This window comes from Sporisorium graminicola, chromosome SGRAM_1, assembly GCF_005498985.1.
Source record: "Sporisorium graminicola strain CBS 10092 chromosome SGRAM_1, whole genome shotgun sequence".
Classification (NCBI taxonomy): Eukaryota; Fungi; Basidiomycota; class Ustilaginomycetes; order Ustilaginales; family Ustilaginaceae; genus Sporisorium; species Sporisorium graminicola.
Genome location: NC_043719.1, coordinates 55,464 through 67,055, shown reverse-complemented (window position 1 = coordinate 67,055; position 11,592 = coordinate 55,464). Strand labels below are relative to the sequence as shown.

Sequence of the window (11,592 nt, the reverse complement as noted above, 5' to 3'; positions counted from 1 at the left end):
AAATGAAACCGAGAGTCTAGATGCGGGAGTGGGAGTGGGGGTGGAAAATGAAGACCGAGCGTCGAAACTCCGCTCTTGTCGTGCAATCGGGATGAGGGCTAGACACGCAAAAAACCAGCACTTGGTTTTCTGTGAACCCTGCTTTGAGGGGAAGATCATGCAGCGGCGTTGATGGCGAAAGCGGGCTGCTCGAGGGCTGGACCGAGACCAGTCTTTTCGGATGCACTCGAGGCGGCGATAGAAGTGGCTGGCAGCGAGGCAGCCGCTTGTGCTGCGACGCGAGCATTCACTTCGCGGAACGGCGAGCCGGCGCGCCTTTCGATGTTGGCCAGCCAGTTGGTCTGCAACACGAATTGCGGCAGTGCATAGTACCTCCACGTAGCCCAACGGAAGAACATGCCCACTTCGTCTTGACGTGTGGTGGCAAAGTCGGTCTTCATGTTCTTGCGGAGGTCCTGGAACAGCGCCGTCTTGTCGGTGAGCACGGCCTTGACGCCCCATCTTGTCGCTTCGATCATCTCGTCCTTGCGATTGACGGTCCAAACATAGATATCCTTGCCGGCCTGTTGCGCTTCGGCGATAAACTGCTGGCCGTCAGCGCCGACCAAGCAGGCAAAGTACATCGAGAACCCGGTGCAGTCGTTCCAGAAGTACTTGCGCGCAGCACGCGGCGAAGCGCCAATGTGGATGCGCTTCATGGCGGGTACGTTGACGAGCGCCGACTCGAGGAACTTGGGATGCCACAGGCCGAGGATGAGACGCGGGGCGAGGTCGGTCTCGAAGTTGGGATACGACTCGATGACTTTGCGCATGAGCGGGAAGAGACGGTCCGGGTTGTTGTCCGGCTTGATATCCAGGTTGAGCTTGACGTGCTTGTTCTCCGGACGCATGAGCAGGTCGCACACCTGCGGGAAGGTGGGGATCTGCTGTGCGGGCTGCTTGAGCGTTCGAACGTGCTCGATGCCGTCGTCGCCGAAGTAAGGGCGCTCGTAGATGAGACCCTTGCCGTCGGTGGTCCGTTCTAATGTGGGGTCGTGGAACATGACGATGACGTTGTCGGTGGTGATGTGTACGTCAGTCTCGAGACCTTCGGAGCCGTCTGCAATGGCCTTTTCGAAGCTGGCGATGGTGTTTTCGGGGAAAGTAGCGGAGGCGCCGCGATGACCCCAGCACTCGGGCATGTCGGGTTGAATGTCCATCTTGGCGGATCTAGTGATGGGGCGCATGGTAGAGAAAGGTGCCGACGGTGCAGATGTTGAAGAGGAGGTGAAGTGGGGGTGCAGATGACGGCAAAGAAGGTAGACAGAGGCTACTATTAGTACCAGATTGGCAACGAGACGTCCCTCCAGCCTGCTGACAGGTTGTGGAAAGGAAAGAGGAGGAGCAACACGACTAGAGCCGCTACTACAGCAACAGCGCAAACAACAACAACAAGTTGTTGAGCTTAAGGGATTGAGATGACCTGTGCGTGCGCAAGTGGGTCACGGAGCTCGTTCGGTGGTCCGGAAGAGCGAGGCTGATGCAGCTGATGGTAGCGGCGTGCTGCGTGCGTGGGTGCAAGCGTGGGTGCAGACGAGGGTGATGGAGGGAATGGCAGAAGCGAGAGAAGCTCACCTAGAAAACACGTCGGCCAACGAAAGCAGGTACAGCAAACAGAGCGAGGAGGGATGGTGAAGTGACAGTGGAAAGGAGAATCAAGGTCATGCTTCCATATCACGACAAGCCACTCGGAGGGAACGTGACAGGCCGTTGGTTGGAACGTGCTCGCTCTCCCTTGACTGACTTTCTTCTCACTCACTCCACCTTGGCAGACTGAGTGTGATTACAGCCTGTTTTTTTTTAAAAAAAATCCGGTCGGCTGTTCCGAAGTTTTGTCCTCGAAAGTTGTTGACTCTTCGGGCCGTCACCCTGGCAATTTTCCTTGTTCTCGATTGGCTCCTAGTTGAACTCTCGACCGCCGCGACAACGAGTTGTGACTCCTGAAGCTTGTGATGCTGCAGTGGGGTCTTGTGATCCCGCACAGCATCTAGTGAGTGGCAAACTTGCAGAAGGTCGGCGGAAGAGCGATTTGCAGCTCAGCTGCAGCTGTGTTCAGTTTGGCGGCCCGACCGGCTTCCATTCCCCCCCTCTGCACCCCGCGTTTGCATGTGTGTTTGTTTTCGGGCCTTTTGCAAAGGTCCCAAGTCTTGACTTGGTCGAAAATTTTGAGACCCGGATCGACGTGCTTGGCAAACGCTTCCAGGCCTGAGGATTGTGCATGCTCGAGATGAGCCGGCTCCTGTCTATAACCTCTAGACATGCTGTACCGACCTGTGCAGAGATGACGAGGGGCAGGTAGCAAACTGTGAATGCATGTGGCGACGCCGATGTCGAATTCTGGTTGCGCAACACCCCTGTTTCCCTTGCGGCAATTTTGTCGCGACTGCATACCGGCAGCAGCCTTTGCAGATCCCGGCCCAAGCCGTACGGCCCAGTGCCACGCTTCATCAGAGCGCTATTGTTTGGAATTTCGAGTTCTCGTTTCCTTTTGGAACCGGTGTCATACGTGAACCCTACATGCATCTGACTGCTCCTTTGCCTACTTTGGACCCTCGTCAGGCACTAAAGCAGTGTTCCTCGGGACATCCGGCGTTTTCTTCCAGCCGATCTAGCACGAACTCGTCTTCCAAGCTCCAGCCACACTGGGACGCCTCCGACAGTTGGAACGCCTCTCTCTGCCACACGCTCGTTCCGTGACGTCGTCTGACTGTCCACGTTCTCTTAGCTCTGACCTGCTCGAGCGCGCTTTTCGCCGAACGACAACCTTGTTAGACCTGGTTGTGAGTTCCTCGAGCATCTCGTCAAGATCCCGCTGATCAACACGCCCGATTGCGATCATGATGGAATTTCAATCACTGCTCTCTCTTTGTCTATGTCAGACAGAATAACATCAGCATCGCTGTTTGAATGCATTTAACGTATTCGGAGTGAGTTGGAGAACAGAACATCTGCGAACCCCATAGCTTCGGTCTCAGTTGCGTCGCTTAAGACCAACATCGAGTTGAACAGGCTTGCGCAGGAAACCTTCAAACGTCTCGAGCGGCTTTTCGGGTTCAGCGAGCACGATATCGTATCGCCTGAAGATGGCAGCGATCAGGATGGACAGCTCCATCATGGCCACGTTGCGCCCGACGCAAGCACGAGGGCCGACGGAGAACGGAATGAACGCCTTTTCAAAGTCGCGCTTGGCGTTGGGTGCGAGCCAGCGGTCCGGGTTGTACTCGTCGGCGTCTTCGCCAAACACCGACTTGTCGCGGTGCAGCGTGTAGGCCGGAACGGAGAGGATAGTGCCCGCGGGGAATCGCTGGCCGCATACCGTCGCTCCACCTTCGGGAATCACGCGTGGGAGACCGATCGCAGATGTCGAGTGGTAGCGCAGCGACTCGTTCAGCACCGCCTGCAGGTACGGCAGCTCCTGTACATCGCTGTGCAGCGGCACCTCTTCGGCGTGCTCGAGCTCGCGGTCCAGCTCGGCTTGCAGCTTGGCCATCTTGTCCGGGTGCGTGGTGAGATGGTGGACAATAGCACATGCCGTGTTGGACGTGGTGTCTGATCCCGCAATGAGCTGCGTGAGTGCTTCGGCAGTGAGCTCCATCTTTCCCATGGGTTCGCCGCGGTCGTCCTTGGCAGCCTGCAATTTAGCCAGCAGATCTTCGCGCTCCGAACCGTTCTGCAGACGGTCATTGACTCGTGCCAGTGCAATACCCGTGAGCTTCTTGACCGAGGTGAGACGCTTGGAGAACCAGGGCAGTTTGAGCAGGTACGGACGCAACCACACGGGCGCGAGACCCATGGTGCCCGAATATTCGCCGCGCTCGTTGATAATGTTGACCGCCGAGCAGTAGTCGACTTTCTTGTTGCCGTGTACATCCTCGTACTCGACTTTGGCCTCGTCGGCGCCGTTCTCTAGCATGCCAAACGTGCTGCCAAACGCAAGGGCGCCGATGGTGTCGAAGGCGAAATAGTTGAGCCACAAGAGCGAGTCGAGCCATGCACGGCCTTTGATGCCGCGCGGACCCTCGGTGTTGGCTTTGGCGGCCTTGTCACAGAATTCGTCCCAGCGTTCGAGCAGCAGCTGCACCTCACGTCGGATGAACGGTTCAAAGGCGACGATAGTCTTTGGAGCGAACGTGTGCGAAACGATCTTGCGCTTGCGCGTGTGCTCGGCACGGTCGCGTGTGTTGAAGAGACCGCGCGGGAAAGGCTTCGGGGGCACAAAGGCGTCGTAGTAGGCGGGCTTGAGCGTGCCCGTGCCGTGACCGTAGACCGGCTGCAATGCCTCGTGGTCGGCAATGGAAACGTGGTTGGGAGCGATGCGGACGAATTTGCCTGGAGAAAGCGACAGAATAAAAACAGAGTGGTCAGAAGGAATCAAACAGAGCAAAGAAGCTCGTGGGTTCGGGAGCGCACTTACCGTACTTCTGGTGCTGCTTGTGCACAGCTTCGAAGCGGTGGCCCACCATTGCGGTCCTGAGCAGCCAGAAATCGGTTAACTTGGCCAAGAAAGGACCTGGATACTTGAGGAGAGCCGTGTTCGTGATGTAGGGAACCAGATGGAAGAGAACCACAGCACCGACTAGGGTGGCAGCGAGGTGGGCGGGCGACTCGATGGCCCATTGCGCAGCCGCCGCGATGCGCGGAGCAAGGTCAGTCTCGACCATCCTTACTAAGCAGACTCCAGAAGACGAGGGTGTGGGCGAACTACGAGGTGTGTGATTCGGCTGATGTGCTGAGCAGCACTTGTCGAAAGGGAGACGGTGTTGGGGTCAGGAGATGGAGGGAGGGGTGGAACAGTGTGTGTCGAGGTAAGGTCTTCTTTTGTAGGGAGCCAGCGAGAGCCTTGTCAACCCAGTGGAATGAAAGTCAAGCGAGCGTCACTGTCGCTATCCCCCTCATTTGCGGGGATGCGGGCCGAGCTGGACAATCTCGAAGAGTGGAAAAGACAGTGAGAGAGAGAGGGCGCGCGTCCCGGAGACTCGGATTTGAAATCGAAAGAGGGTCACGAGCGGAGGAACAAAGGCACGCACAGACGGGGTCGAAGTCGCTGCCCATGGATGTCACGGAGCAGTCGCGGTCAGACGGGCAGCCCAAGCTGTCCTACACTCTTCTACGGCTCAATGCCCTGCGACAAAGCCGTGGTTTCCGAGACTGGCTCGGCTGGGCCAACGCTGTTCGATACCATTTTCCGACACCATCTATTATCATGTCTCGACTGTGTAATGCCCTGCCCTCGCCATCTTTCTCTATGACAGGTCTAGCCTTGGCCCTCGTCAGGCTTGTTCCTTCGTCTGTCGTGTCGGTCAACTCCTCTTCTGTTGACTCGACAGCAAGAGCCCGACGATGGTTGGACCAGAGCTCTCATGAACAGTCTCTCTGGGTAGCTCTCACACTCTGCTTACTTGGCGTATCGATCCCACCGCCGTTGCCGTTTCAGTGAACGAGTTACGCGAGGTCGACTTCGTAATTTGCGGAAGAGGTTTTCCCCACACACCTCTCCGCGCGTGGCCCCAGCCAAACGTGCATGACCAAATTCAACTTCGTAAACTTGGCCCTTCTCTCCCTCGCGCTGCAAAATCCAGCTCAATTGCTGCCTGAGCCCTTCGTTGCTGGTGCTCTTCTCCAAGGCGCTCGCCCGATCATCCGTGCTTTGCTGCAATCCGTGTTGCTCGTCAGCGCACGCTTTAAACTTGACCGACGTCAGTTCGGACCGCCGTCGATCCGACCCTCAGGCAATTGCACTTCTTCTGCAACTCTGGTCCTAGATGCAATCAATGCTATTCAAGATGTGAGATCATAACCGATCCAAAAGAGTACATGTTCAACACGAATGGATCACCAAAAGTTCTGCGCCCAGTCCACGAGCGCATCCCAACCCCTCCCAACCGCGCCGTTTCCGATCTTGCCGAGTAGTCTCCTCCACTGCAACACCTGGTCGTCGGCGCGAGACAAACCTATGATACCTTCCATGCCTCCAACCTTGGCAAACATGGAATCGATCGGTCGTGTCACCGTCGCTGCCGCCTGACCCGTCGCACCGAACGGCTGCACCCTGGCAAGCAGACCAAACAAGCGCTGGAAGAGCGTCGTCGAATCCGCACCCGATGATGCCGCTGCTGTCATGTTCGCTGCCACATCCGCCCCGGGCACGGCACAGCTAAACTCGAAGCGGTTAGCATGGAACAGCAGCGCAGCACGATAGTGGAACACAATCGCCAGCACAATGCCCACGTGCCAGAGCTGATGCGAATGGCCCCACGTATCAAATCGGCCAGGCGCCCAGCTCTCGGGGAACTGCGTAGCGTAGAACACCAGACCTCCGACGTAGAACGCCAACGAGGGGAAGATAGGGCTGAAAAACGAAAACGTCTTGGCCAGGCCATGTTCGAAGGCTGCATGCGAGAACGGCGCCAATCCCGTGAACGCCATAGTTAGGAACACAGCGATGCGCCAGTGCTTGTTGTGGCGCTGGTTGAACCACTCGGCCCACGGCAAGATAGCGCCGGCAAGACCGACGACGAGCGTGGTAAATGAGTAGAACAGCGCCAGGTTGGGCTGACAGTAGAAACAGTTGTAGACGATGGTCCAGATCGAGGCAGCGACAAGCCATGCGATGCCCGTGTAGTCGACGCAAGCGAATCGCTCGAACCATTTGCGGTCCGAACAGCCGGCCATCACATGCCAAGACACGGACAGCGTGAGACACTTGACGGCGGCCAGCAGGTAGACGGTCTGCACGAGCCTGTCCATCGGCGTCGTCTGGTCATCCAGACCTTTACTTGGCCAGAAGAGCGGAACAATGGCGAGGAGACCCCATAGATGTGTGTGGATGTTGCCCGTTTCATTGTGAACCTGGAAGGAGCTGCGCAGCAACGCAGGCCAGTTCTCGACCGGAATGAAGCGGTAGCCGGACAAGATGTGCTCGTTGTTGCGAAAGAAGGCGGGCAGATGCTCGTAATGGATCAACTCCTGACCGTTGCGTGCCAGCTCGACGGCAAGCTGATACAGCTTTTCCTCTGCTTCGTGCACCGCGTGACCGGCACGCGAAGCGAAGCTGTTGGCTCGCGAACGAGAGCGTGCCGAGAGATCGACAAGTTTAGCCTCAAACCGCTGGGCGAGTGTCGCATTGGTGCCGTCCTGCTCGGCAATCTGCAGAGCGTCGCGCCAGGCCATGTTGCGCATGGACTCTTGAATCGACTCAAGGCGCGCCTGCATCTTGGCCGCAAGCGCATAGGCCTGTGTGGGTAGTTGCGTCGAGAGGGGCTCGAGCACTGAAGCGAAATCGAGGTCAAGCTGCGGAAGGCGGGGCATGGTGGGTAATGAAGGGAGTTCCGCCTTGAGCCGTGCCGCATCTGCCGAGGTGGGGAGGCGTGGTAGACGTTCTCGAAGACCGTTGCCGAGGCTGATGGGCAAAGTGAAGCTGGACGACAATCGCTCCCAGTCGTGAGCAAGTGACTGTGAACGAGACGCGAGGGCAGAAGAAGCAGATGCTGGGTAGGTGGGAAGCAAAGCCACGAGTCGCCTCAGGTCTTCGCGCATAGCCTCAACCTGCTGGAAGAAGGCGGCCGAGTGACTGTCGATCCAAGCTGACTTGGTGTCCGACTCGTCTTGACCGCTACTGCTGCCGTCGCTGATGTTGGACCCGGTGGCTTCGGACAGGGGATCGACGCTGTCATCCAAAGCAGAGGAAGATGTGGCACGAGAGATGCGCTGCGAGTAAAAAGCACGTGCTCGCAGCTCGAGCTCGGTGAGATAAGAGAGCAGCTGTGCACGCAGCGAGACGATAGAATACGGCAACGAGGCGGGGAGGTCGAGGTATTCGAGCGAGGTCAGCGGCTGATGATGCTGGCGATTCCTTAGAAACAGCGAAGGATCCCATTCGTCGTCGGAGGATCCCGACTCGGTGGTGCTGCCCAGCCCATCGCGGAGGGTGTTGTCCGAATCGAATCGGAAGCGCAGCGAGGAGTGAGATGGTTCAGCAGGTTGTGACGCTCGTCGAAGCCGCCGACGCACGTGGAAAGGACGAGTGGGTTCGTCTAAGATGGCAGAGCTGTTGAGGGGAGAATAGGTGCGTTTGGAGAGAGAAGACTCGATGATTGGCGACGATCGAGATGTGCCGAACGAAGGTCGTCGAGTCGACATTTTGAATGTAGTTCTAATCGGGCCCGCCGACGAGGAGAGCCGGAAGATGATGCAGTTGAGAATGAGTTGCTGTGCGAAGAATGTGCGAAGGAAGAAACTGGTTCAAAGGATCATGACGGGAGGAAGAGTCTTAGTGGGAGAGATGGCACTGCTTCGGGTGGCGAGCGACGTTGGTGTAGTTGTGAGGTCGTGATTCGTTCGAACGAGGATGCAGTGCGTGTCCACTTCTGGATGGCTTGGACTGGCTTGTACTATCAAGTTGGAGATGGTGAGAATAGGGTGCTGATGGTGTAGAGAGGGGAGGAAGTCCGAGGAAGGCAAAGTCACATCAAGCGGAGAAAGATCGAGAGCGGGTCAACCAGGGCTTTGGCAGCGGCATCAACACTTGAACCATCAAAAGCAGTTCTTAGCCCCGCAACGCAACGACTGCTTTGGTTATCTCTCCTCTCGTTCGCCACTGGCACAAAAACATCTTGCGACAAAGATGCCATGTCGAAAACTCATCCACTGCCGATGTCCCTGAGATTTTACTGGTGTTTGGCGTCTCCGCTGCTGTTTTGAGCCTCCGCTTGGAGCGCCCTACGTCAGAATCAACAAGCGGGATCAGTGCCCAAAATTAAAACTCTCAGTGAAAGAAATTCTAGAAATTCGCCTGAATTCAGTGAGTGAGCGGTGGCTTGCGACCTGATGCATCCTCAAAGGCACGTTCCAGCAGCACTTCCAGAGATTGAATTTCGCCTTCGGCTTGGCGCGAAAATCAGAACCCGGACAATCTCGACTTTCAACAATATCGATGAGAGGTACTCCCGATCCAGCCTAGAAATCGGACCTACCTCGTGTTGGGTATTCGGCAGTCAGACGTCCGTGCGATCCGGATCGGTGTTGAGCTTCCTTTGGCTTTTCTTTGGCAGCGGAATGCAAATTTGGATCTTTTCCGCAGGTCGATCTATCGTCGCTTCACTTTCTACTCGTCCACCACCATCCTCCTCGCCACATAGCTCTGCTACCATGCCGCCCAAAGCTTCTTCGAGCAGCAAATCGGCTTCGGCCACGGCCACGCCAGCCAAGCCTGCCAAGCGCGGTCCGCCCGCTCTCATCAAGTACTATCTGGTCTTGTTCAACTTTGTCTCGTTCTTCGGTTGGGTCATTGTATTTTCGACTCTCGTCAAGCACCTCTCGTCGGGTCCTCAGCCGTACTCGGCTCCCGTCCAGTTTGCTGCCGACGTGCTGGCGCGCTTCCGTCTGGTCAAGATCGGCATCGTCAAGTCGTACGCGCACCTCTTCCCCGAGCGTATCGCGCTGCTGCTCGAGCGCGCTTCCCATTCGCACGCGTCGGTTGGCCCTGCCGTGGCGCTCGTCCAGTCGCTCGCCATCCTCGAGGTGGTGCACGCCGCCATTGGCTGGGTGCGAAGCCCCGTGGTCACCACTGCCATCCAGGTCGCCTCGCGTCTGTTCATGGTGTGGGGCGTCACCGAGCGCTTCTCGCAGGCCTGGTCCAGCCCGTTCTACGCCTCGATGGTGCTCGCATGGTCTATCACCGAGTGCATCCGCTACCCGTTCTATGCCAACCAGCTACTGGGCGCTGATGGCCCGGGTCTGCTCTGGGCGCGCTACACCACCTTCTACGTGCTCTACCCTATCGGCGCCACTTCCGAAGCTCTGTGCATCCTCGCTACGCTTCCCAAGACCTTGCAGCTGTCCGCCTGGGATGCTCGCGCTTTGGTCTATGCGGGTCTGTTTGCCATCTGGTGGCCCGGTCTGTACGTCATGTACACGTACATGATTAAGCAGCGTCGCAAGGTGCTCGGAAAAGGATTCTGGGGTCACAAGCTCGTGCAGGAGGTGCGCGAGAAGTATGAAAAGAAGCAGCAGTGAGCGAGCCGAGTGGATCGCGAATGGAAGGCAGGAGGCGTCGTGCAAGAGATCGTTGTTGGAACAAGTTGCTGCAGATCTCAACGCAGACGACGAGACCGTGAACTGGGTTGACCTGCAGCGCATGTAAAATTACACACAAAAGTACTAATAAGAAAAGTGAGCTTCGCATTGGCCTTAGATGGTGCGTTTGCGACTAGCCCGCCACATATCCCACGGCAGCCTCCAATGCTTTCCGCTCTGCAGCGATGCGTCGTACGGGTTGAAATCGGCCTTCTCGAGTCGCTCCAGGTACGACCTCGCCGGCACAACGCCCACCAGAGGCGGCACGACAGCGGTGGGTAGCTTGCCGTTGAACTCTTCTGCGACAATCTTGCGGGCGGTGATGAGGTAGTCGTTCGCACGCGTCGCGAGCGCAAACACGGCATCCCGGAAGCCTTTTGCTTCGGGACCATTGCGGAAGACGTCCTCCTCCACGACGGCGTGGTCGTGTACGAATTCGCGCGGGAGGACGAGTTTGCGGGCGCCCTTTGTGATCGAGTTGCGCATGTGCGCGGGCGGGTGTGTGTGATAGGGGATGCTGGAGATGGCGAGGCTGAGGCCCGAGACTTTGCCGAGGTGGGAGAAGAGTTCGTCGACCACGTCGCTGCGTACGCCGAGCAGGTTGAGCGAGAGGTACAGCAGGCGCGACGATGTGCTTTCTGCATACGACTCGAGCGATTCAAGCGACGGCGCCAGGAAGTCGTCCGCCAGATCGGCTTCGCGCACGTCGATGATGCGCAGAAAGTGGTCCAGCATCAGCCCGCCCGCTGCATTGTCCCGCACAGCCGGGTCTTGGAACGCATCGCGCAATGCGAGGACGACCGGGTGCTTGGCAGGACGGTTGTGGTATGCTCCCTGCACAGCGTCCCTCCACCACCCCATCCTCATCCGACCGAGCAGCTCGTTCGATACGGTATCCTTGAGTCCGGCGATTTCGACATTGAACGTTCGGATCGCAGCGAAATGCGTCTGCAGGTGTTTGGGATAGAAGTGGTGCGCCAAGTATGAAGGGTGGTCGCGCTTGGCCAGTTCTTCCAAGAGGTACGAGTGCGGCGACTGCAGCGGTGAGAGCTGTGCAGATGCGGGTGGCGCTGTTCTGGTCGATGAGGAAGATGGAGCGGCATCTGAACTGTTCGTCGCTATTGTGCTCGTCGAAAGCGTTTTTCGAGCGATGGCGATGTGTGTTGGAGGTAAAGAGGCGATCTGTGTGGCAGGAGCGGCGTTGTTGCGGGCTGCTTGTGATAGCAATGGCTTCGAAGACGACCTCAGCGTTGAAGCTGGAAGCCTTGATGTTGAGGCTAGCATGTTGCAATAGCTTTCCGTAGACTAGTTGCGAATGGTGGAGAGGTAGCAAGCTATAATGCTCTGTTCAAAGACTTTTTGGAACTGATGACCAACACTTTTTCGATTCTTCTCGAGCCGGGAAAAACAAAAAGCAGACCAAAAAGAGCGCTCAGATTCGCGTATCTCTTGAGTGGAGGTGACATGCTGTCAAACACA

At 57.3% G+C, this 11,592-nt stretch overlaps 5 protein-coding genes across 5 annotated transcripts; 1 reads left to right on the top strand and 4 right to left on the bottom strand.

Annotated features, from left to right (window-relative positions):
• Nucleotides 1-155: 155 nt before the first annotated feature.
• EX895_000035 (uncharacterized protein) lies at nt 156-1,226 on the bottom strand (the record flags this gene model as incomplete). Its single annotated transcript, XM_029880636.1, has 1 exon — nt 156-1,226. One exon carries the CDS (start codon nt 1,224-1,226, stop codon nt 156-158), a length of 1,071 nt encoding a protein of 356 aa, XP_029742022.1.
• Nucleotides 1,227-3,010: 1,784 nt separating this feature from the next.
• On the bottom strand, nt 3,011-4,700 carry EX895_000034 (uncharacterized protein; the record flags this gene model as incomplete). The annotated part of the gene is made up of 2 exons (XM_029880635.1): nt 3,011-4,368; nt 4,454-4,700. The coding sequence occupies 2 exons, from the start codon at nt 4,698-4,700 to the stop codon at nt 3,011-3,013; spliced, it is 1,605 nt and encodes a 534-aa protein (XP_029742021.1).
• A 1,171-nt stretch (nt 4,701-5,871) lies between these two features.
• EX895_000033 (uncharacterized protein) lies at nt 5,872-8,178 on the bottom strand (the record flags this gene model as incomplete). The annotated part of the gene is made up of 1 exon (XM_029880634.1): nt 5,872-8,178. The coding sequence occupies one exon, from the start codon at nt 8,176-8,178 to the stop codon at nt 5,872-5,874; it is 2,307 nt and encodes a 768-aa protein (XP_029742020.1).
• Nucleotides 8,179-9,186: 1,008 nt separating this feature from the next.
• On the top strand, nt 9,187-10,053 carry EX895_000032 (uncharacterized protein; the record flags this gene model as incomplete). The annotated part of the gene is made up of 1 exon (XM_029880633.1): nt 9,187-10,053. The coding sequence occupies one exon, from the start codon at nt 9,187-9,189 to the stop codon at nt 10,051-10,053; it is 867 nt and encodes a 288-aa protein (XP_029742019.1).
• Nucleotides 10,054-10,227: 174 nt separating this feature from the next.
• On the bottom strand, nt 10,228-11,397 carry EX895_000031 (uncharacterized protein; the record flags this gene model as incomplete). Its single annotated transcript, XM_029880632.1, has 1 exon — nt 10,228-11,397. One exon carries the CDS (start codon nt 11,395-11,397, stop codon nt 10,228-10,230), a length of 1,170 nt encoding a protein of 389 aa, XP_029742018.1.
• Nucleotides 11,398-11,592: the final 195 nt, after the last annotated feature.